This window comes from Danio rerio, chromosome 23 (genome assembly GCF_049306965.1).
Source record: "Danio rerio strain Tuebingen ecotype United States chromosome 23, GRCz12tu, whole genome shotgun sequence".
In the NCBI taxonomy this organism is placed as follows: domain Eukaryota; kingdom Metazoa; phylum Chordata; class Actinopteri; order Cypriniformes; family Danionidae; genus Danio; species Danio rerio.
Genome location: NC_133198.1, coordinates 44,780,001 through 44,807,251, shown reverse-complemented (window position 1 = coordinate 44,807,251; position 27,251 = coordinate 44,780,001). Strand labels below are relative to the sequence as shown.

At 36.1% G+C, this 27,251-nt stretch overlaps 1 protein-coding gene across 4 annotated transcripts in view; it reads left to right on the top strand.

Annotated features, from left to right (window-relative positions):
• The window catches only part of scube3 (signal peptide, CUB domain, EGF-like 3), a 315,447-nt gene that overhangs the window by 152,476 nt on the left and 135,720 nt on the right, over positions 1 to 27,251 (top strand). For all 4 annotated transcript variants that reach the window (XM_073937886.1, XM_073937885.1, XM_021469709.3 and 1 more), the window contains 1 exon segment: positions 8,405 to 8,539. In XM_073937886.1, the coding sequence (XP_073793987.1) occupies positions 8,458 to 8,539 (82 nt within the window). In that variant the 5' untranslated portion in view covers positions 8,405 to 8,457.

Below are 27,251 nucleotides of genomic sequence, written 5' to 3'. Positions count from 1 at the left end.
ATGCTCAGATGTTTTCAACTACAGGCTGGAAAACTTTCATTACATATTTGAATACGTATGCCATGTGTCTTTACTTAAAATAACAAACTTGAGCATGTAAAATACGCAATATGTGAATGCTTAAAAAAAAAAAACTTCTTTTCTTTATGTATTTACACTCACTGGCCACTTTATTAGGTACACCTTCTGTTACCTGGTTGGACCTCCTTTTGCCTTCCACTCAGTTGCTGCTGCAGATTTGTTGTCTGCACATCCATGATGCGAATCTCCCGTTCCACCACATCCCAAAGGTGCTCTATTGGATTGAGATCTGGTGTCTGTGGAGGCCATTTGACTACAGTAAGTGGGAGTAGCAGAAGATGGGCACACTGTGGTCTTAAAGGGATGGACATGGTCAGCAACAATACTTGGGTAGGCCGTGACGTTGACACGATGCTCAGTTGGAACTAATGGGCCCAAAGTGTGCCAAGAAAATATCCCCCACACCATTACACCACCACCATGAACCGTTGATACAAGGCAGTATGGATTTATGGTTTCATGCTGTTGATCCAAATTCTGACCCATCAGACCAGGTGTTTTTCCAGACATTTTTCCAATCTTCTATTGTGCAGTTTTGGTGAGCCTGTGTGACTTGTAGCCTCAGTTTCCTGTTTTTAGCTGACAGGAGTGGCACCCAGTGTGGTCTTCTGCTGCTGTAGCACATCTGCCTCAAGGTTGGACGTGTTGTGCATTCAGAGATGCTTGTCTGCATATCTCGGTTGTAACGACTGGTTATTTGAATACTGTTACCTTACTATTAGCTGGAATTAGTCTGGCCATTCTCCTCTGATCTTTGGCATCAACAAGGCATTCGTGCCCAAAGAACTGCCGCTTACTGGATATTTTCTCTTTTTCGGACCATTCTCTGTAAACCCTTGAGATGGTTAAAAATCCCAGTAGATCAGCAGTTTCTGATATACTCAGACCAGCCCTTCTGGCACCAACAGCAATGCCACGTTCGAAGTCACGTAAATCACTTTTCGTCCCCATTCTGATGCTCGGTTTGCACTGCAGAAGATCCTCTTGACCATGTCTACATGCCTAAATGCACCGAGTTGCTGCCATGTGAATGGCTGATTAGAAATTTACGTTAATGAGCAGTTGGACAGGTGTACCTAATAAAGTGGCCAGTGAGTGTATACTAAAATAATATCTTGGTCTTTCTGATTCTCATTGATATCTGTTCACCATATTGTGCAATCCAGAAGTAAGCTCTTTCTACGATTGGTTTGAAATTAGGAATAATCAATGATTTCCCCTCGTATACGTTCTTGTTTACATCCTCGCTACAACCTACCGCTAATGCTAAAAACTGTGCTTGTAATAGATTAATTTTAACAAATAAAACACTTACAGGTTGTGGCTCACAATCTACAGCTTCTTCTATTATGGTTTTAGCTGCTCCTTTGAGGAGCTTTTAGCCAAATCCAGCACTGAACTGAGAGAGATTCTGGAAGTTGTCCTTTGTCAAATGCTAGCTATATATTTAATATAATTCTCTGAAATATAATTCTAATTAAATTGTAAGCACCTCTTTCTTTGTGTCGTGTCCTTTGGAAGCCCAAATACAGAAACAGAAGAAGCTCTGTAGAAATAGCAGCGTTTGTATTTTAGCTTTCTCTGCTTTAACACTTCAGTGCTTCCGGCCATGCCCCTTTGCTGCCACCCCTTTAAAATGAGCAGAAACTCTGGTCTCCTCTTGGCCAGTATAGAGCAACAGTCCCCTCTTAGTAACATTGACCGTGTGAGAACAAGAGTGCTGGGAAATGGCTTTATCCCCCCTCGGCTGGACAGAAAATGGCCTATATGGAAACTCTACCCCAAGTCCTCAGCACATTGGACAAATAGACAGAAAATTAGTTTCGCATGAGGCTTTATTAAGCACGGGGTTGTGTATACAGACTGACACTGATGCAACGTGTCTAAGAGAGAGATCAGGTTGCAGTCTCATCCTTGAAGAAGCAGACGACACACACACCTCTCCGCTGAGAACAAACACACACACTCACACATTTGTCAGTTTGACAGGAGCAAAACCTTGCTGCGGCTTCAAAGGACACAGTTGAGTTTCAGTGGTAAAGTGGGTTAAACTACATGCACTACCTGCTTTCACTGATTCTTGATGTATTACTGCAGTAACTGTGGTGTTTTGATGGAACACACACACACACACAACGGTATGGTTTTGAAAGGGGCTTAAAATCCACATCAGTCAAAGACAAAATAATCCCTAAAGATAATCAAATAATTGAGTCGTGTTGATTGAATTTGGGAAATGGGCCCTCGTGTCATTTAACATCACAGTACAGCTTTAAATGCATTGGCTGTTGAATGAGGATGTTGTGTAATGATCCATAAAACCCAAATGAAAATGAGTCTGTTAACACACACACACACACACACACACAGGTCTGTTTTTGCATTACGATTATGAGACCTTGCATTGAGTTCTGTTGTTTTATAGTGAGCGAATGATATTTTCTGTCTTCTAACCTTCGTTTAAACCTAGCATGATTATTTAACATGGTTAAGTTTTCTTTTAAGAAGCATATGTTGTATTGTAATGTTTTCATTTAGCATGTAATGCATCTATTTATATAAGATTTCAAATGAAATACAGAGTTACAAGTCTCGTGCTCTACAAAAGAACACATTTTAATCAGTTTTTTATTATTTTATTCTTTGTTTTTATTTCTTTAACAGTACTTCTTACTTACTTTTATTCTTGTTTATGCAAAGCACTTTAGATTACCATTGTGTAAAATGTGCAAAAGGTTTTTTTTCATGATGCTAAACTGGTACTAATGGGCCCAAAGTATGCCAAGAAAATATCCCCCACTTCATCACACCACCACCACCAGCCTGAACCATTATTATGCTGTGTTCACACCAGACGCGGAACGCGCGGATAAATCGCGCTATTCGCGCGTAAATAGCCGCGTGAACATTTGAGTTTACTCGCTTCATTTGTGCGTCAAACCTTGCTTCATTCGCATGTCAAATTCACTTCAGAACAGACGCTGATTCGCGTGATAGGCAGGGCTTCTGTCTGCCCGGTGACTCTAGCTTCATAGCTAAATGGCTAACATGGATTTTATGAAGAAAATAACAGTGTTTATGTGCTTTATGAAGACTGAAAAACAGCGTCGATACGTTTAGGGTCGTGTCTGAGTCCACTACATCCTTTCAGAGGTGCATCCAGCTCTGTGAGCTCATAAACTCCACCAGAAACTGAACCTGGATGATGGAGGCTTTCAGCAGTGCTTCTGACTGAGCCAAGCCCAGTTTGATGAACTGTTGTCGGTGAAGGGTGGAGGATTTCCCTCAGGAACACCGACAACAGGTTCTACGTCACAATCACACCCCCCACAAGAGCAAGCTTCTGATTGGTTAACAATAACTAATTAGTTATTGGCCTCAGTTTCCTGTTCATAGCTGACAGGAGTGGCACCTGGTGTGGTCTTCTGCTGCTGTAGCGCATCTGCCTCAAGGTTGGACGTGTTGTGTGTTCAGAGATGCTCTTCTGCAGACCTTGGCTCTAATGAGTGGTTATTTAAGTTACAGTTGCCTTTCTATCAGCTGGAACCAGTCTGGCCATTCTCCTCTGACCTCTGGCATCAACAAGGCATGTGTGCCCACAGAACTGGATATTTTCTTTTTTTCAAACCATTCTCTGTAAACCATAAAGATGGTTGTGTGTGAAAATCCCTGAAGATCAGCAGTGTCTGAAATGCTCAGACCAGCCTGTCTGGCACTAACAACCATGCCACGTTCAAAGTCACTTAAATCAGCAGATCGTCTTGACCATGTCTACATGCCTAAATGCATTGAGTTGCTGCTATGTGATTGGCTGATTAGAGATTTGCGCTAATGTACAGTTGGACTAGTGTACCTAATAAAGTGGCCAGTGAGTGTATGTTAAAATAAGATCTTGTGTTTTTCTGATTCTCATTGATATCTGTTCACCTTATTGTGCAATGCAGAAGTAAGCTCTTTCTGCGATTTGTTTAAAATTAGGAATAATCAAGCATTCGTCCTGGTTTTGATCCTTGAGTGTATATTAAAATAATATCTTGGTCGTTTGTTGCATTGAGTTCTGTTGTTTTACACTGAGCTAATGATGCTTTCGGTCCTCTAACCTTTGTTTAAATCTAGCGTGATTGTTTGAGGTGATTAAGTTTTCTTTTAAGAAGCATATGTTGTTTTGTAATGTTTTCATTTAGCATGTAATGCATAAATTTACTTAAGAATTATAGGTGGGCATGGATCAATTTTTTTTATCTAAATTAATCTCGGAATAAATCTAGATAGATCTGGATTAATATGGCTCATTTGAATTCTGCCGAAGGCATTCAGAATATTTGTGCTACCCAAAATGCTTACAACATTGCATCTAAAACTCGAGTGTCTATTACTTTGATCAATATCTAAACACACAAAAAGGGGGATTTAGAACATGAAAGTGGGTTCACTTCTAGTATACCTAGTTAACACAATATCTTTTTTATTACATTATTTATTATGCTCATTGCGCCGTTTTTGTTGTAGAGACTATTGCGAAGCAGAGGTGCCAACAGCATCAACATCAACTGACTTGACGCAAGTTCAAACAAGCAGGTCAGCAGTAATTGTAAGCCAGAACACATACACACTGAAGTTCACAGAGACTGGCAGAGAGAAACTGTAGAGATATCAACAGGACACGCTGATTAATGATCCAACCGCTTTCCTTTTTCTGAGTCACTCGCATCAACACAGCAAACACACTTCAGAGCGGAAAGAATAAACCCAAAAACCCTGCCAATGTCACCGTAGGCTGTTTAGGGCAAGGAGGTAAACAAATAAGACGCTCGCATTCTGGTGTCTTGCCCTGTCATTCACTTTTATTTAACAATTTGTGCTTAATTTTGTTTATACATGATCATTTAGCAAAAAAGAGCACACCATATGTACGTTTTTGTGACTGATTTTGATTGTTTGACTTATTTGTTTTATTTTGGCTAGAATAAAAGCAGTTTTTTTACCATTTTAAAATCAATATTACTATGTATGTAAGTATTATGAATTATGTATGTATGGAAATTTTTGCATTCTTTAAAGCATATAAATACCTTAATATGTTTGCAGATATTTAAGAAACATATTTAACTTCTTGTTTATCTGGAAAAAAGTGCTGAAGTCAGATATTCTACTTTCTTAATGAGTGTTTTGTGCCGGAACTTCTGTCTTCTTTTTGATTCATTTAACCCGCCCAATGCCAGTTTAGCTAATTATATTTCAACATCTCAGGTTGCCTTGGTGGAAGACAGCGTAATTCATTTAATCAGTCTTAGAAGGCTCTTAAAGTGTGCGTCCCTGAACGAAATGCAACCTCTGGTGGACAGTAGCAGACTCCAAAATGAGACTCAGATTCAGAGTTTCACATGAGGTTTTTAATTAGCAAACGATATAAATATTCCGAATGTAAGGTAAGCAGGTTAAATTGTAACCCAGTGTCCCAACAACACGCTACTTGACGAGATTTGCAGTGATAAGAAATTTGCCTGTTTGCAACATGATAAAAATTTAATTTCAGCTATTTAGATGCACAGAATAGTGCACCCACTGCACTTCAACGAAATGGAAAGGTTTATTGCAGGGCTTTAAAAAGGCTTAAAATGTCTTAAAGGGCCATGACACCCCCCACTTTCGGTTAAAGTCTACTTCAGAATTTTTTCAAAAGATGCATGATTAATGGGCGTGGAGCTCAGCGAGCATCGGACAGGAGTGGGCGTAGCCAGCAGGGGAGAACGTGAGCGAACAACTGTTGTTGTCAGTTAGCTCACAAAATGAGACAAACCGTGAGGAGACGCATGAGTTTATAGTTTACAAAGTTAAAATGCAAAGAAATGAACAGTGATTTAATGCCCTGCTACATTTGTTATTGTAATTTCATATACACATAACCACAATTTATATCATTATAAAGATAAGTGTGTTCATGTAAACCCTATAAATGAGGACTTCTCCCAAAATCCCCGTATCCAGCAGACTCAGTGCAGCAGGTCTCCTGACCTGTCTATTTTAACCATTAACTCTGCTGGTAATCTGGAGGATTTAGGCAAACACAGCAGCACGGCGATGTGTCTGAATGTGAACGAACTCCTGATAAAAGACAGCGTCCGCCATTCTCTAATTCTCGTGCTGCTCTCCCGACAAAAATGCTAGCAGCACACACACAGCTTTGCTGTATGATCGGCCCTGACAAGATCGCGGGGGAAAACATGCAACAAACCCCGTGGATGATGGAAACAAACGCATATGAGCCTTCATGACTGGCTAAATACTGTACCGTGGTTTCCGTGTCTCTCAGCTCGGGCTTGACACTGGCAGGTCTCATGAATAATTAAGCAGCCGGCTCTTCTCATAGGATAAGAAAACTCTGCTATGAATAATAATGAGAAACCGACGCGTCATCATTGCACTTGCAGTTCTGCGCTACGTCGCCGATTTTGATCCCGCCCTAAAAATCATTTTAAACCCGGAGGCTGAAATTAGCTGACAAAAGCTCAAAATTATCCAGTTTTCCCCACAATTAAAGCTGACAGGTGCTAACATTGTCTTAACTGATGCTCAACACACACACATCTGTTAATATATATATAAAAAAAAAAGTTATCCGGGGTGTCCTGAACCTTTAAATCTCAAAATCCAAATTTAAGCCTTAAAAAGTCTTAAATTTACTAAAACATTGTGTTGTAGGTCTTAAATTTTTTTTTTTAACAGGTCTTAATTTTCCTTTGTTTATGTATTGCTACCTAATCTGGTCAAAATTCAATCACCAACAATCGACTCTAAAACTTTATATTTTAAAAGGTATTTTTTCTACTTTACTTATCATAGTGGTTTAATTATTTTCCTTACAATAACATTTGTTTGAAAGTTCTCCATGTACTTACTGCTGAGGACACCGACCTGGAGAGATTGACGTGAATAGATTTAGTTTTTTAGGCAAGGCAAGTTCATTTATATAGCACACTTTATATACAGTGGCAATTTAAAGTGCTTTACATAAACCGGAATAAATAAAATATTTATAAAAATAAATAATAAGAATAATTAAAAACACATAAAACATATTAAAATGTGTTTTATAGTGTTTTATAGTTTTTAAAACCTTTAAAGCATTTGTTATTTTTTTAAAAGAGTTTATGTTGGAAAAAAAAGTAGAGCTTGCTTGTTTTTACACAATATTATAATATTTTGCGACAAAATAAAATCTAAAATATAATTTTTTTATTATTAATCTAATACTGTGTTATTAAGTGTATTAAATTCTAATAACTTTATTTGATAGGGCAAATAAAAATCCATTCCATTTGGGCCATTAAAAAAATTCCTTAGCCTTTAGCCCTTTATGGGTCTAAAATTTAATTAAAAATGGTCTTAATAATGTCTTAAAGTCCTAAATTTAACTCTATAAAACCTGCAGAAACCATGCATTATCTAATTAATACATATTAAACTTCTTTAACATTATTAATCGTACATGCTGAATCACTGATTTGTGTCTGAAGTTTAATTTCAAATGGTTTATTTTATTTTGAAGGTCTGAGGTGAACTATCTGCTGCTGCTTTCAATAGTATGGCAATAAATGTCATGTAAAATGCCATTCAAACTCACATTATTAGCATTTCACACTGAATAAAGCACATGAGCTGTACCTGAGGTGTTCATTGTCAGTTTATCCTGTTGTTCATCTGCTAAAATAGTAGTCGTTTTTACAATATACATTTCTGGTGGTGGTTAGAACAAAAACTCCTTTTGTATGGAAAATATTAATCTATCATGTGCCGCTGCTTTTATTTAGAACACAACTTAAATAAGCCTTTAGGCTCGATAGTCAGGCACACTTCTGTTGATGTCGTCAATCTGGCAACATGCGCTTGCATATGTTTTGAACAAGGTGTGCAATGCTTTGTTCAACCACTGATTGTCAAACTTACACACTGCCCCTTTAAGCAATGTTTGTTTTCGATTGTCTACATAACAAGCCACTATTATGCAATGATTTGCCTAATTAACCTATTAATCTAACCTAGTTAAGCCTTTAAATGTCACTTTAAGCTGAATACTAGTATCTTGAAAAATGTCATAATGACAAAGAGAAAAGGAATTAGTTATTAGAAATGAGTTATTTAAACTATTATGTTTAGAAATGTGTTGAAAAAGAAATCTCTCCATTAAACAGAGGTTGGGGGAAAAATATACAGGGGGGCTAATAATTCAGGAGGGCTAATAATTCTGACTTCAACTGTATATATGTAGGCATAATTCTGTGCCTGTATTTTCACTCATGTTCTTCTGTCTGTGTCTCCACAGATGTGGATGAATGTGCTGAAGGAAACGGCGGCTGTCAGCAGATCTGTGTTAACATGATGGGCAGTTATGAATGTCGCTGCAGAGACGGCTTTCTGCTGTCCGACAACCAGCACACCTGCATCCAGAGGCCCAAAGGTGAGAACGCCATCAATGCGTGATAGCTGAGCAATCCCAAAGTCATTTTGTTCGGCAACCATCTTTTTTTTATTTTTTATTTAAGCATTGTTTAAATGGGGAGTCATCAAATTCAAAACTGTTTGCCAAGCTTATGATTAAATGTTATATTTATAGTCACCAATACAATTTTCAAAGCAACTGTATGTTAAATTTAGTTTCTAAACGTTCAAATCACGCAAAATCTAATATTTTTAGGCTGTCCATGCTAATGCGCATGCACACTTAGGGGCCATTCACACATTTTGTTTACCAATGCACTACTTTTCTATTGCTTTTCAATGTAGGCACAAGTTTGACTGTTATGCTCGTGTCTTGTGATTTTTGAAGCGCATGTGAGTGATATGTTTTTTAGATGCCATATCAAGTTAAAAGATCTTCACACACATCACTCTCAGGTCCAAACGTAGTCGACCAATCAGAAGGGGTCGGAGGAGGGGCAAACATTGCAAGCTTCTGTTTATAGTGGAAAGCTGGCATGGTAACTGTTTGATTTACAGCTATATAATGGTAGAGGAGGCACTCTTTGAGTATGTTTACATGGACACCAAATCTCTGATTATAATATAATTAAGATAATACTCTGATTAAGAGTCTGTTGTGTACACAGTGATTAAGACCTGTGGAGTATTCTGATTTTAGTGTGATTATTGAAGTGCAGTACTGTGGTCCCTCACTATATGCAGTTCACCTTTCGTGGCTTTGCAGTTTCACAGATTTTTTGTGTGCAGTTTGAATTTAGTAAGTTAGCAGTTAGTTTTTTTTTTTTTTTTACAGCGCATTGTGTTCTGCGTCCTGATTGGCTGTATATCATTGTCAATCAATTTTCTCCATGCAGTTTTCTCCACAAAAAACCACACAAAGTCGAAAGACGTTCTGTCAGGGGTTTGCAAAATTTTAGGACATGCGCACCTCCAACCCTCCTCCCCCTTACCTAGTAAGACCTTGATTAGCTTGTTCAGGTGTGTTGAATTAGAGTTGGAGCTAAAATCTGCTGGGCATCGGCCCTCTAAGAACAAGTTTGGTGATCCCTGCTGTAGAAGAACGATGTAGTGACGTGTGTTTCCTAAAACCCGTAGTTCCTCTGTCGCAGATCCATCATTTTAGCTACATTAGTTATAACGTAAAACGCCTAAAATGATGCTCTAAACAGGGTGGAGTAACAACTTCTTTAGAGATGAACTCTTCTTTGTGCAAATTATATTGTTTTACACACACATGCATTATAAAAAATCCAGTATTAGTTTTGAAAAAACATGCAGTCTTTTTCCTTGTTAATCGAAATATACGTAAATAGCACATATAGGGCCTGAGTTTCCTTTACAAATATTATTGAGAACATTACATATTCTATTCTAAAACATAAAATCACTTACAAAAGCTAATACGTATTCTAATATCATGAATAAATAAATAAATAAATAAATAAATAAATAAATAAATAATGAGGCTATTTATAAAGAAATTAAATTTAATATGTATTATTTACTAAGAAATGAAAAAAATCATTCTTTAATAATAATATTAATGATAGTGATGATTATTGTTATTATTATTATTATTATTATTATTATTATTATTATTATTATTATGGCGAGGCAGTGGCGCAATAGGTAGTGCTTTCACCTCACAGCAAGAAGGTCGCTGGGTCGCTGGTTTGAACCTCGGCTCAGTTGCCGTTTCTGTGTGGAGTTTGCATGTTCTCCCTGCCTTCGCGTGGGTTTCCTCCGGGTGCTCCCGTTTCCCCCACAGTCCAAAGACATGCGGTACAGGTGAATTGGGTAGGCTAAATTGTCCGTAGTGTGTGAATGTGTGTGTGGATGTTTTCCAGAGATGGGTTGCGGCTGGAAGGGCATCTGCTGCGTAAAAACTTGCTGGATAAGTTGGTGGTTCATTCCGCTGTGGCGACCCCGGATCAATAAAGGGACTAAGCCGACAAGAAAATGAATGAATTATTATTATTATTATCATTATTAAATAGGATATAGTTTATTTTTATTTTATTTTTTAAGTCTACTTTTACAATTTGACACATACAAACCACTGCAGAAATGTTCTAACCAGCAGGCCCATGTCATATACAGTACAGATACTTAATAAATAACCTACTATGCATTTAAACGATTAACGTATGCTATGTTTTTTGTCGCAAGCTTCGAAGACGTAACCTGTAGCTTTCGTCATGAGCCATGTCTGTGTTCTAAATGACATCAATGTTTTCAAAGTGCACTGCGAAGGGAGCCTAATTGTAAACACGAAGATCGCTAAAACTGAACTGTAAAAATACTTTGAAGGTAAATTCAACCTAAGAGAGATGACTTTATTTTTAATCATTCCAACTTTAAATGTTAGAAGGTTCTAAATGAATAGTGCATAGGGGGGATAACTGGGAATAGAACACAGCCAGGAACTATGACTCACTACAGCTCCAGAGGCTTGGTTGCAAGCATGGACGTTTGCAACACAGTTTGCGAATGTTCATTGGAACGACGGATTTGGGAAACGGCAAATGAACAAACTATGTTGGTAACGACCACTTTGCGACATTAGTTAGCTAACGATGGTTTTCGGAAACGCGCCCCATGATGATTCTGTAAACGAGTGCATCTGCATAAAATCGAATAAACGATCTACAAGCATAGATGAATACAATAAAGAAAATGGTGTACAGTAGGCTTGCTTGATTTTGGGAAAAATCATAATCACGATTATTTTGGTCATAATTGTAATCACGATTATTCCAAATGATTATTAGTTGTAGTCAAAATTATTAGCACTCCTGAGAATTTTTTTTTTAAATAAATATTTTTCAAATTATATTTAACAGAGCAACGAATTTGAACAGTATTTCCTATAATTTTTTTCTTCACGAGAAAGGCTTATTTGTTTTGTTATGGCTAGAATAAAAGCAGATTTAAATATTTTGAAACCTCTTTTAAGGTCAATATTATTAGCCCCTTTAGGCAGTATATATTTTTGATTGTCTGCCGAAGAATCTACTGTTATACAATGAACTGCCTAATTACCCTAATTAAGCCTTTGAATCACACTTTGAATTTGAATGCTTATATTTAAAAAATATCTAGTCTAATATTATGTGCTGTCATCATAGCAAAGATAAAATGTTTGCGCTGTTACTTTAATGGTTTCGCTTTCACGTGTCTTTTGATCCTCATTACAAAATGAGGGTTAATATGAATAATCACTAAACACCGCGTTTAGACACCTATTTGACCTTTAAGCGCTCACGTTAAGATGACTTTAGTTGTCTGCGCTCTGTTTGTCACAGTGTGCGAATGTCACCAAGTGCAGACTGCATGCTTCTGACTGTCTGCGCGCCGAACACACATAAGCATGCGCTCTTTCGCGCTTTTAAGAGCAACAAGTGAGGAGAACTGGAAAGGGGGCGGTAAATAATGGAATAACCGTTTATCTCGATTAATGATTTTTCATAATCGTTAGAAGCCGAAATCGAAATCGGATTTTCGATTAATTGCACAGCCTTGGTGTACAGTATACAAATGAACAGTATGCAGGTTAAATAAACAGTGTTTATCGTTCTTTAAGTCTAATAGTATTCAGGTACAGTAATTAAACAGTACAAATAAAAATAGCTGAATAAAAGTCATTGCTATTAAAGTTAAAAACGGCACAATTTCTCATACCTGAATGCTTTTAAAATCCTCATACATTTACAAGCCTCAAAATGCAAATGATAAATTATAATCCAGATTCATATCTTGGATTGAGACTATTGCGAATGATCACATTGCATTATCGGTGCTGAAACGATATATTGTTCAGCCCTACTTTACATGTTATATACAGCATTGAGTAAGTATTGAGTGAGCATGCGTTTCTGTCTGCGCACAGCTGTTATTCCTGAGCCGTTTATGTTGTGATTTAACAGCGTCAGTGGAAAAGAGCTGTTCTCTTCAAAGCTGAATCTCAGGAGAAGCGTTTGGCCCGCTGAACTTGTCAATGTTTGCGTTTCATAAGCACACTGTTATTTGAGTCCTGGATTGTATGCTTCAAACACTGCCCCTCTGATTCAGGGCCTTTATTGTGTGTATTCTGTTTTTTGTCCTCCCTGTTGGAACGAGCTTGATAAATACCGTTGTTAATCCCTCATATTTCATGTTAATATAAGTTTTATTGCTCCCAGATTAAACCCTCTTGGACAGAGAGGTTAAGGCAACATAAATCCACAAATGCTTAGATTTTCGCAAATAAAAGTATAGTTGTGATGCAGATCTGAAGGCGTCATCTGTTTGCTATTATGGGTATTGTTACAGCACAATGTGTTTCGGATGATTGCGGTTTAGGAAGAGAGACGATGTTGGACTAACCGACAGTGAGAGTGACGTAATTTATCATCCCGGCGTGATGACGGCTTGACGGATAGCATGTGTAGATGATACTTAAACAAAAAGATCATCCAATCAACACAGCGGGAATGAGAGGAATTGGATTTACTCATGCTTTTGGGGCTTTCGAGAGTGTTTTATGTCGCTAGTTTATTTTCTTTTAAAGTAGGGCTTCCAAAAGCAAAGATTTGTGAGTCATTGAAGAGCTAATTAATAAATGATGAAAAGTTACAATTTAATTATTTTACATAATTATTTTTAAGTAATTAATTAAAATTTTATTTAAATGTTACTATTTTACTATCTATTTTTATTTTAAAAATGCTCTTAAATTAATAAATAAATACTTCCGAATGTATTATGACATAAATAAATGTTAAATATAAATAATTGCAAACATCCCTTTTTGACAATTAATATTTATATAGATTTCTCAGTAAATATAGAAAATATATTTTGGTGCATTTACAAAAAAACATTTTATTAAACCATTGTCTTTCGCGCTTTTAAGAGCAACAAGTGAGGAGAACTGGAAAGGGGGCGGTAAATAATGGAATAATCGTTTATCTCGATTAATGATTTTTCATAATCGTTAGAAGCTGAAATCGAAATCGGATTTTCGATTAATTGCACAGCCCTAGTGTACAGTATACAAATGAACAGTATGCAGATTAAATAAACAGTGTTTATCGTTCTTCAAGTCTAATAGTGTTCAGGTACAGTAACTAAACGGTACAAATAAAAATAGCTGAATGAAAGTCATTGCGATTAAAGTTACAAACGGCACAATTTCTCATACCTGAATGCTTTTAAAATCCTCATACATTTACAAGCCTCAAAATGCAAATGATAAATTTATAATTATAATTATAAAATGTTAAATATAAATAATTGCAAACATCCCTTTTTGACAATTAATATTTATATAGATTTCTCAGTAAATATAGAAAATATATTTTGGTGCATTTACAAAAAAACATTCTATTAAACCATTGTATTCATGTAGTCACCTAGCATCTTTAGGAATAGAAAGATGCAGTAATAAATTTAAATTCAAATGAGGCAAAAACAATTAAAAAAAAAAAAAAAAAATATATATATATATATATATATATATATATATATATATATATATATATATATATATATATATTTTATATATACATTTTCTGTTGTTGTTTTTTAATTTTATTTTTCCTTTTTATTATAATTTCATATTTTTACCATATGAAATTTACATTATTATTTTTTTAGATTAGTTCCATTACTGACTAATCTATTATATATATTTCTAAAATCTTATTTATAAGATTTATATATATATATATATATATATATATATATATATATATATATATATATATATATATATATATATATATATATATATATATTATGCATTTAGACATGTAGACATGGTCAAGATGATCTACTGCAGTTTAAACCAAGCATCAGAATGGGGAAAAAGGTGATTTAGGTGACTTTGAATGTGGCATGGTTGTTGGTGCCAGACGGGCTGGTCTGAGTATTTCAGAAACTGCTGATCTACTGGGATTTTCATGCACAACCATCGCTAAGGCTTACAGAGAATGGTCTGAAAAAGAGAAAATATCTAGTGAGCGGCAGTTCTGTGGGCACAAATGCCTTGTTGATGTCAGAGGAGAATGGCCAGACTGGTTCCAGCTGATAGAAAGGCAACAATAACTCAAATAAGCACTCGTTACAACTGAGGTCTGCAGAAGAGCATCTCTGAACACACAACACATCTAACCTTGAGGCAGATGGGCTACAGCAGCAGAAGACCACACCGGGTGCCACTCCTGTCAGGTAAGAACAGGAAACTTAGGCTACAATTCATCCTGGCTTACAAAAACTGGACAATAGAAGATTGGAAAAACGTTGCCTTGTCTGATGAGTCTCGATTTCTGCAGCGACATTCAGATGGTCAGGTCAGAATTTGACATCAACAACATGAAAGCATGGATCCATCCTGCCTTTTATCAACGGTTCAGGCTTGTTGTGGTGGTGTAATGGTGTGGGGGATATTTTCTTGGCACACTTTGGGCTCATTAGTGCCAAATAAGCATTGTGTCAACGTCACAGCCCACCTGCGTATCGTTGCTGACCATCTCCATCCCTTTATGACCACAGTGTACTCATCTTCTGATGGCTGTTTCCAGCAGAATAACGCGTCATGTCATAAAGCGTAAATAATCTTAGACTGGTTTATTGAACATGACAGTGAGTTCACTGTACTCAAATGCCCTCCACAGGCACCAGATTCTCAGTCCAACAGAGCACCTTTGGGTTGTGGTGAAACGGGAGATTCGCATCATAGATGTGCAGCAAACAAATCTGCAGCAACTGCATGATGCCATCATGTCAATATGGAGCAAAATCTCCGAGGAATATTTCCAGTAACTTGTTAAAACTCTGCCATGTAGGATTAAGGCAGTTCTGAAGGCAAAAATGGGTCCAACCCAGTACTTGTAAGGTGTACCTAATAAAGTGGCCAGTGAGTACATATATTTATTATATTTATTTATAGAGAAAGATCAGTAAGGGATTCACTCATTTATGCTGGCCACTGTAGATATGATTATTTTGGCTGCTATTTGACATGTTACATGATATAAATTCCCATTTTGGCATTAAAATACATCAGGGGTTTTCAAAGTGTGAGGCGCGCCTCCCCAGGGGGCGCCAGAGCATGTCAGGGGAGGCGCGGGAAAAAATATGATATAATAAAAATATAATTATTAAGTTTAATTATTATATGTATTTTTTATTATATTTAAACGTTTTAATTAAACAAAGCAAAAAAAAATAACACGTCAAAAATAAGAAAACCTTTTTTACCCAGAAGGCCATAGCTGTGAATTCGCTTCTGTTAGGCAAGCCCGCCAATACAGGTATATGCCTGCTAATACAATGGATCGTTTTCTGAGACCCCCCCGATTCAAAGCCTTCAAGTTCAGGGCTTAAACCCAAAAGACGGCGATATGATGATCAGTATTTGAGTTTAGGATTTACGTGGACAGGAACAGCTGATGGTTTGTCAAGATATTTTGGCTAATGACAGCATGAGACTCGCTAAACTTCGACTGTTTTGACTGGGATGGACAGTTTTTGGATCTGTTCTATTCATATTGAACCATCATCCAAGTTTTAAAAAGTTATATTAAGATACTTGTTATTACTCTGTAAATAATTGCACTTTCATGCAAATGATGATAAAAGTGAGTTAACAGTCTGACATCTGTCTGTGTCTTTATATATACTGTTTATATATATATATATATATATATATATATATATATATACATACAGTTGAAGTCAGAATTATTAGCCCCCTTTTGATTTTTTTTTCTTTTTTTAAATATTTCACAAATGATGTTTAACAGAACAAGGGAATTTTCACAGTATGTCTGATAATATTTTTTCTTCTGAAGAAAGTCTTATTTGTTTTATTTCGACAAGAATAAAAGCAGTTTTTAATTTTTTAAAAAACAATTTTGGGACAAAATTATTAGCCCCTTTAAGCAAATTTTTTTTTCGATAGTCTACAGAACAAACCATCGTTATACAATAACTTGCCTAATTACCCTAACCTGCCTAGTTAACCTAATTAACCTAGTTAAGCCTTTAAATGTCACTTTACGCTGTACAGAAGTGTCTTGAAAAATATCAAGTAAAATATTATTTACTGTCATCGTGACAAAGATGAAATTAATCAGTTATTAGAAATAGGTTTCTAAAACTGTTATGCTTAGAAATGTGCTGAAATAATCTTCCCTCCATTAAACAGAAATTGGGGGGAAAAATAAACAGGGGCGCTAATAAGTCAGGGGGGCTAATAATTCTGACTTCAACTGTATATATATATATATATATATATATATATATATATATATATATATATATATATATATATATATATATATATATATATATATATATACATATGTGTGTGTGCGTGCGTGCGTGTTTGGGAGGAGGGGGGCGCCAATGGATAAGTTGTGTCAAAAGGGAGGCCCACTGTCTTAGACTTTGAAAAACTCTGAAATACATTGTAAAAATTTCAGTTTTCAGTCAAGTTCAAACTCGCTGTCGAAAACCCAAGTCATAAAGCAGCTATTAGGTATGATTTACAATCAAATATGGTTTCAGTCTTTCTACTTAAAAGTGTCAGATTCTGTGCAACACCACTTTGATTGCTAGTAATTTTCACAAGCGAGTATGACAATCGTTTCAAAAGAAATCATTCCTCCATTTAATGAAGCGCAGATGTCACTCTTAACAACATTGGCGATGGAATTAATTGGTTGATATGAGTGCATGTTTAGTTTTCTCCCTCATGCTTTCTTGTTATGCCAGTGATCTATGTGTTGTGCTACGCTGATGAAACCCAGGCCTATACATCTATTTTTTTTTATGCTTATGGAAAGACAGGCTTGTTTTGACTAGTCATTGCAACTCAAATGATACCTGCGGTGGAGTGTGCGCTGTCTGGTTGTCTTCACAAACACTTTCTTAAATAACCGATAAATTGTCTCAGATGGACGCAGAGCAAGTGGAGAATAAAACTAGAGGAAATGAAGGCACTTCATCGCTTCAGGCTGTGCAGTAATTTCATGGGAAGTACACGCTAATCAAACAAACTAATGTTCACTGAGTGAAACTGTAAAATTGCTGTTCTTGTGGGTCTCGGATGCAGAATTAAGGTCTGTTCTGTCACGAACGGCAGGGAAAATGCGTCCACTGTAGCATTTATTGTTAATGGCAAAGGTTGTGCGTCCAATCAAACTCCGCGGCTCAAACTCATCTTCAGTTTGAGGCTGATGCTCTTGACCTTCAGCCTTCACATCTTGGTCAACAATTGCACTGCATGCTCAGTCCTATTTTCTATTTTTATATATAAAAAGGTAGCCTATTCCCTTTAGAATTGTTGTATTACAGTGTGCCATCATGTTGAAAAACATATTGAAGTGTTTTGTCAGTTTATCAACTATTTTCTTAAATTATCTGGGAATTTAACCGCTTTTGCTTTGCTCTTCTGTTGTTTTTTATTGTTTTTATAATACAAAAGCATTATTTGTAATATTTATAATTTGTTAAAACAAGCCAAAAAATTGTTGTTGCAGTTTTAAAAATTATATGCCTAAGCAAGGTTATTATAGTTAACGAAAACTAACAAAACAACGAAAATAGAATTGAAAAAACATTTTTGTTAACTAAAATAAAAAAAACGATTTTTTTTTTTTTTTTTTTTTAAGCTAGAACTAACTGAAACTGTATATATTGAAATAAATACAACTAACTAAAATTATAGTAAAAATGTCCTTCGTTTTCATCCTTGTAAATGTATTTATCACATACTGTAAGCCTTTTAAATGTAAAAATATTTACTTCGTGCTGCCAGGTGTTTGACCCGTACGGCACCTCAGAGCCTGTAATCCCGATGCCATTGGCCAGGGGTGCGTTTCCCAAACAACGACGTAACTCGTGGCTGAACTGTCACAGTACGATGCATCGAAAAGAACGATGTACTGTAGTGATGATTGTTTTTCAAAACCCAAAGTTTCTCTGTCTCAAATCTATCGTTTGATCCACGTTAGTTATAATGTAAAACACCCATAATGATGCTCTAAACAGGGTGGTAACAACTTCTTTAAAAAAGAACCCCATGTCTTTGTGCAAATTATATTGCTTTACACGCATTTAAAATAAAATCCAGTATTAGTTTTGGTAAAAACATGCACACGCTTTCCATATTTATTGAAATATATGTACAGTTGAAGTCAGAATTATTAGCCCCCTTTTGATTTTTTTTCTTTTTTTAAATATTTCACAAATGATGTTTAACAGAACAAGGGAATTTTCACAGTATGTCTGATAATATTTTTTCTTCTGAAGAAAGTCTTATTTGTTTTATTTCGACAAGAATAAAAGCAGTTTTTAATTTTTTTAAAAACAATTTTGGGACAAAATTATTAGCCCCTTTAAGCTAATTTTTTTTCGATAGTCTACAGAACAAACCATCGTTATACAATAACTTGCCTAATTACCCTAACCTGCCTAGTTCACCTATTTAACCTAGTGAAGCCTTTAAATGTCACTTTACGATGTACAGAAGTGTCTTGAAAAATATCAAGTAAAATATTATTTACTGTCATCGTGACAAAGATGAAATAAATCAGTTATTAGAAATAGGTTTCTAAAACTGTTATGCTTAGAAATGTGCTGAAATAATCTTCCCTCCATTAAACAGAAATTGGGGGGAAAAATAAACAGGGGCGCTAATAAGTCAGGGGGGCTAATAATTCTGACTTCAACTGTAAGTGGCACATATAGAGTCTTGAGTTTCCTTTACAAATATTATTGAGAACATTACATATTTTATTCTAAAACATAAAACCCCTCACAAACACTAACACATATTCTAATATCATGGATAAATCATATAAATAAATAAATCAATAAAAAATAAATCAATAAAAAATAATTAAATGAATAAATATATGAGAAAAAAAAATCCTAATTTAATAATAATATTAATGATGATGGTGATGACGATGATGATGATGATGATGATTATTATTATTATTATTTATTTTTTATTATTTATTTATTTATTATTATTATTATTTTTTTTTTAATAGGATATTGTTTATTTTTTATTTTTTGAAAAGTCTACTTTTACAATTTGACACATGCAAACCACTGCAGAGATGTTCTAACCTGCTGGCCCATGTCATATACAGTACAGATACTTAATAAATAACTACTATAAATTAAAAGCATTAACATATGTTTTTTTGTCACAAGCTTTTGGAAACGTAACGTGAATTCTGCTTATATATGATTCTAATATCATATATAAATCTTGTAAATAAAAAAATAAAATAAAAAGTATTCAAAAATTATTTTAAAAATAAATTAATAATGAGTCTATTTATTAAGAAATGTAATTTAATATTTATTATTTATTAGGAAATAAAAAAAATCTTACGTAATAATAATATTAATGATGATGATGATGATGATGGTGGTGATGATGATTTTTATTATTATTATTATTATTATTATTATTATTTAATCGGAAATTGTTTATTTATTTATTTTTTATTTTTTTGAAAAGTCTACTTTTACAATTTGACACTTGCAACCCCCTGCAGAGATGTTCTAACCTGCTGGCCCATGTCATATACAGTACAGATACTTAATAAATAACTACTATAAATTAAAAGCATTAACATATGTTTTTTGTCACAAGCTTTTGGAGATGTAACGCAAATTCTGCTTTTAAATAATAGCTCACCTATAAGTTTTTTAATTTTTCACTTTTGCCAATTGGTAAAGTTTTTTCCTCGCCGCTTTCGCCACTGGCTTGCATGGTTCGGGAACCGTAGAGCTGCGCATTGATGGATTTGCTCTTCAGTGTTTGGACTCTCAGCATTGAATATTAAACCACACTGAAGTGAGCTAAACTGAACTTAAACTCTGAAAACTGAACTACACTGTTTCAATTTACTATAATATTCTATGTGAAGCTGCTTTGACACAATCTACATTGTAAAAGCTAAAGAAATAAAGATGAATTGAATTGAATAGCTTTCACCATGTCTGTGTTCAAAATGACATCAATGCCTTAAGTTGTAATGAATATCGGAAATGTAATTTAAATGTAATTTTAAATAAAAACAGAAGTGAGGAGTCTGGCTATAAGCCAAGCGCTCCTGAAGAACATCGCAAGCACACAGATTTTATACTGTGCAGACCCGCTCCTGATTGGTCACGATGGTGATTGACAGCCTTTCGACCAATGGTTGCACACCTAAAACAGGCCAGGGGTCCGTTCTTCGTACGTGGATTACTCAGTTAGCTGGATTTGGATATTGACGATTTGACACGATCGTTTCGTTCTTCAAAGCTGATCCGAGAGTTGTTGTCATAGCAACAGTTCAAACCTGATCGGGAGCAGGTTCAATTCTTATAAACAGGATTAGATCGGCTTAGTTCAAGCAAAGATAATACAGAAAGTATGTTCCAAATTCTGATATTTTCTTACAGTAGTAGTTATATACACTTGGGAAAATGATACATATTTTTAACCATATATATAAAGTTATAGTCATTAATAAAATAAATTAAGTTATACATATAAAACGTATGCAATCTGCACCCTCGAAATGAAAGTACAAAGACTGCCACCTGGTGGTGCAAAGAGAAAAATTATTGATATGAACTTTTTAGATCGCTTTAGTACAAATTGTGTATCATAGAAATGCACAATATGTGACTTTTTTAAAAAGCAATAATACATTTATGCAGTCATGAACATGTTTTGATAGTTAATATGCCAGTGATTTGATGCTTCACAAAAGTTGCAGACGCCTTTACCAATATGAAAATTTCTTTTGTAAACAACCAGTTATTCTTTACACCGATTATAAAACGGCTACTATAATAAAGAAAATATTTTCTAAATGTAGAACTAAATACACTGATTTGCATTGAAATACATGATGAATACTCTTGACACATGAAAGTGTAAAGCCTGCAGCTCACAACAAATGTGGAAGGTTATTGCGTGTCATATTTAACAAGCTGTTTACTACTAATTTGATGTAATTTTGCTCACATGGATAATTGAATATTAATCAGATGATGTCATTACTGATGTGTTGTCAGCCAATCGTTGCATTGCTGATGATGATTTCGAGGATCGATAGATCTGTCCTTCACAACACACACAGCGATCTCAGATCAGTTTATCCAGACATTCTAATCTGATTCGCGAACTTGTTTGAAGAACCAAATTAGCGAGAGATCAGTTATCAAGATTAAAAGATCCAGGATCTGCCAAATAATCTTAGATCATTTAAGCGAGGTACGAAGAACGGACCCCAGGAGACACAGTGGAAGGGAGAGAAGAGAACGCAAAACAGAAAACAAACAACAAAACACCACAAAACATAAGGGAAACGTAACTCCCCGTTATGAACGACTCGTTCACTTAGCGACAATAAAAGTTTCCGGCACTGCAGCATCTCATTGTCATATTTCATTTACATTGTTTGCTGATTTTGTTCAACTTAACTAGCATAAGCCTAGATTTAGTGTGAGTTGTTGCTACTTTGCCTTATGGTCAGGGCAGTGACTGTATTATCATCAGTAATGTTACTTGTTGAGCACAAAAGTTCGTAACCTACAAAAACGTAATAAAACAAAATCTCACCTATGAAATGTTCTGCTTGTGTGCTTAGTTTTCTATGTTTGCTCATTACTACACCCGTAAACAGTGAAGTCCAGCATCTTCAGATTGGCTTTATGCCTAGTTCAGACTGCGTGATTTTAGCCCCGATATTGGCTCGCCGACAGGTTTTGAGAAATCGCCGACAAATGCCTGAAATCACAGGCAAACCGCTGCTCGTGCACGTGAGTGACAATCACACAGTATGAACTATCAAAGACGCGATCTGAGAGAATCGCCAATGAGTCGCCGATGCCTGCGAGATATTTGGCGTGCTGAATATCTGGAGCTGTCGGCGATTCAAATCATGCCGTGTGACTTGAGTTTTGACTGAAAATAACATCAGCTATCGCCTACAGCCAATGAGAGAGCAGCTTTCACTTGTGTGTGTGTGTGTGTATACCTGCTGCAGGCCAGTGGGAGGCTGGGGGAGAAGGTAAAATCGCTCTTTTTCGGTTTATTTGGACCCAGGAAATGGAGGAAAAACTAGTGGAGGTTTGACAGGACTCAGGAGCAGGACCGTGTCTGTTTGACATTTCATACAGAAAGAAATTAGTTTATTATCAACGTTGGGAGAAATGGCTAATTCCCTTTAAACCCAGGTGAGCAAACATGCACATGTTCTACCCCATTAAAGGCTTCTTTCTCATTATGTAGTTAATAACAAAAGATATACTACATGTTTTTGGCTGTGAGACGTAGTTTGGACAAAGTTGTCGGCGATTCTCCCTATAGTAAACTCATGCAATGTGAATGTCCCTGTCGCCGAACCATCTTGCAGTGTAAACAAAGCAGCGAGAAAACGCTAGCCCAGATAGTCATGCAGTGTGAAAACATCTGTGACACGACTAGTTTGAAAATCATGCAGTCTGAACTCGGCATTAGTCTTGACTGGTCCGGTTGAATGACTTCTGTCCTGGGAGCACTGTACAAATGTGGCAGCGCTATTGACGCATGCTTAGGGCCCGTATACGATATCTAGTGTATATACAGTTGAAGTCAGAATTATTAGACCCCCTGTTTATTTTCCCCCTCATTTCTGTTTATTGGAGAGCAGATTTATTTTTTCAACACATTTCTAAACACAATAGTTTTAATAGCTCAATTTTAATAAATAATTTATTTTGTCTTTGCCATGTTTACAGTAAATAATACTTTACTAGATATTTTCAAGACACTTCTATACAGCTTAAAGTGACATGTAAAGGCTTAACTAGGTTAATTAATTTAACCAGGCAAGTTAAAGTAATTAGGCAAGTTATTTTATAATGATGGTTTGTTCTGTAGACTATCGAAAACAAATTAGCTTAAAGGGGCTAATAATTTTGTCCTTAAAATGGTGTTTAAAAAATTAATAACTGCTTTTATTTTAGCCGAAATAAAACAAAAAAAACTTTCTCCAGAAGAAAAAATATTATCAAACATACTGTGAAAATTTCCTTACTCTGTTAAACATCATTTGGGAAATATTATTTCAAATGTCTTTTATTAGGTTTTTACATGGAATATCAACCATAACAGTCATTTTATAATTATCCATCCATGTTAGTGTTTACCCTACCCCAACCCCAGTTGAACATTTCCCTCCCTCAACAGCCTTTGACTTCTCATTAAGAAAAAAAATAAATAAATAAATAAAAAATAATAATAATGATAAATAAAATTAATTAACCATAATGATAAAAAGGTAAAAATGAAAAAAATTAATAAAAATAAATAACTAAATAAGATGAAAATAAATAATAAATATGTTTTTATTTCTATGTTATTGCTCAGTTTAAGAATCAAGAGAGTTTGCTAGTAGATAATCTAAAAAGGGGCGCCACAACTTGTCAAAGGTCTTTAAAGAACCAGTAAGTGATAGTCTAATCTTTTCCAATTTAATACAAGTAAACACTTCTTTTATCCATGCATCAAAAGATGGTGGAGTGACATGTTTCCACTTTCAAAGGATGAGACGTCTCGCTATTAAAGTAGTAAAAGCTAAAGCCTTTTGGACCATTACTGAAAGGTTGGCATCTACTGCCAACCCAAAAATGGCCAAAAGTGGATTTGTATCCAGATCTATGCCGAATGCATCTTTTAAAGCTTTAAATATTTTAGTCCAATAAACAAATAATTTGGGGCATTCCCACAACATATGGATGAGATCCGCTGGTGATTGTTTGCACCTATTACATGCATCGCTGACAGAAGGGTATATTTTAGCAAGTCTAGCATTAGTATAGTAAACCCTGTGTAGGATCTTACATTGTATAAGCCCATGTCTTGCACATATAGAAGAGGTATTATTTGGGAAATATTAAAAAAGAAACAAAAAAATCAAAGGGGGGCTAATAATTCTGACTTAGACTGTATCTATGAGGAGTTTCATGTTGGTTTTCATAGTGTAAATTGTTATACTTTTAATTTTTGGTCAATGCCATTGAATTCATCAAGTGTGAAATTGACCCCCCTCATTAAAAACCATTCCGAGAATTGGAAGGTTTAAGGAGACCGTTTACTAGCGCCGAACAGTTTCACACAGTCATGGTCTATCAGCTCTGATTGGTTTGGTTGTTAATGCATCGCAGACCCCCGGTTACAAATCTTACAGCAGTTCCCATTTTGTTGCTTTTTTTCCCCCCCAGTTTCTCACACCTGCACAGTACACACAGCGTTTAAAGTTCACCAGTGTCAGCCCATGTGTTTTTTGTTGCCGTGGTCTGGGAAATGTTTACTTAGTAATAAAAATCTGCTTCCTTCGTCTTAAAGTCTCATTTGTTTCAGACTCAGGTGACGGGCCCCCAAAATGCAGAGGGTCCCGCTGGACGTGTGGCGCACATGAGTGTTCATTCACATACAGTGCACAGTCACTCAAGTAATAAGTGCTATAAATTGTGTTGTTTAATGGAGGCATTTTCATCATGGCTAGAGTTTAGTGTTGTTAAAACACATTGAATAAATACACTACCTGACAAAAGTCTTGTCGTCTATCCAAGTTTTAGTAAACAACAAATAATAACTGGACTTCTAGTTGATCATTTGGTATCAGAAGTGGCTTATATGAAAGGCAAAGGCCTCTAGATTATGCTTATTTTAGCAACATAAAATATGACCATGTCTTGATTTTTAATGATTTAATTAGGACAGTAAGGTCTGACTTTGCTTAAACAAAAGTCTTGTCACTTAACAGAAATAATGTCCAGTATAGAATATAAAGTCATGCTGCTGTGGAGAAAGAATGAATATTGTGTCTGACTCCATCATGAGCTTGGAGGACTGCATCCATACATCTCTGCAATCACTCAAATCACTGATTAATAAAGTCATCTGGAATGGCAAAGAAAGTGTTCTTGCAGGACTCCCAGAGTTCATCAAGACTCTTTGGATTCATCTTACCCCAGACATGCTCAATAATGCTCACATCTCGTGACTGGGCTGGCCAATCCTGGGGCAAGTCAAGGAACTTTGATGTGGAGGCTGAAGTAGAGATCTGCGCGGGACTAAATTTTGAATCCCGCTCCCGCCCACACCCGCCAGGTTTTAGCCGGAACCCGACCGCTCCCGCTTATATTAAGCACTTGATGTCCCGCTGCCCGACCCGCCCCGTTTTCTATCCGCCGCGCCCGATCCCGCTAAAGAGCGGGGGGAGAACGAAACCGAAAAATCACCCAGTTATACAGTCCAGACAGCCTATAACAAGTTGTCTGTATAAACACACACACGCACAGCACCAAGCAAACACACACAGACAAAGCTTTCTCTCTCATTCGCGGGCGCGCGCCCTCTAACACACACTCATAAGCACCAAGCACAAACACAGGCAATGAGGCAAAGCTCTCTATCTCTCATTCACGCGCACACACACACACACACACACACACCTACCTCTCATTCACGCGTGCGCATACATACACACATACACTGCAACAAACAAGCTAAACACAGCATCGTGCTATTCCATTTACACACATACATACGCGTGCTCACTCGGGAGTCGGGAGCGATATTGCTAGACAGCCCGCTCCCGTCCCAAAATAAACCCGTTACCGACCGTTCCCGTGATTTATTCGGAAATTTATACCCGCGCTGTAGAAATCTGGTCGGGTCCCGCGGCGCGGGATCTGTAATGCTTTTACAGAATGCAGACCTCTAGGCTGAAGTATGAGGACTGCTATCCTGCTGGAGAATTTGCCCTCTCCTGTGGTTTGTAATGTAATGGGCAGCACAAATGTCTTGATACCTCAGGCTGTTGATGTTGCCATTCACGCAGATCTCTCGCACACCCTCATACTGAATGTAACCCCAAACCATGATTTTTTTCCTTCACCAAGCTTGACTGATATCTGTGAAAATCTATGTGGGTCTCAGTAGGTCTTCTGCAGTATTTGTGATGATTCGGATGAAGTTCGACTGATGGTTCATCTACCTTCTGCCACTTTTCCAAATGATCAGCTAGAAGTCAAGTTATTATTTGTTGCTTTTACAGCATCTGCAACGTTTAACATCTATAAAACGCCTTTTTTAAGTTTAAATATTGTTTATTTCTTTTTATCAAACAAGTTAAGTCTCTATATTGTTTCCATAGCATTGTGAAATTCCTTTTGAATTACTTGAGCTACAAAAATTATTCTTTAAGTGTCTTTTGACAACACATAATTTTTTGTTTTTGATTCGCAATATACAATATATTTTGACCTGGTGGACAGGACATGTAATTGATTGAAATTTTGACTAAGTAAAGAAATAGTTTGATTTTGCCAATCAGTTACATAACATGAACTAAACACTTAGTTTGTTACTTGCACTCACCGGCCACTTTATTAGGTACACTAGAACTAATACCGGGTTGGACCCCCTTTTGCCTTTAGAACTGCCTTAATCCCTTGTGGTAGAGATTCAACAAGGTACTGTAAATATTCCTCAAATATTTCGCACAGAGAGAGGAATATTCCTAAATATGGTTGCTCCATATTGACATGATAGCATCATGCAGTTGCTGCAGATTTGTCGGCTGCACATCCATGATGCGAATCTCCCGTTCCACCACATCTTAAAGGCGCGTAAT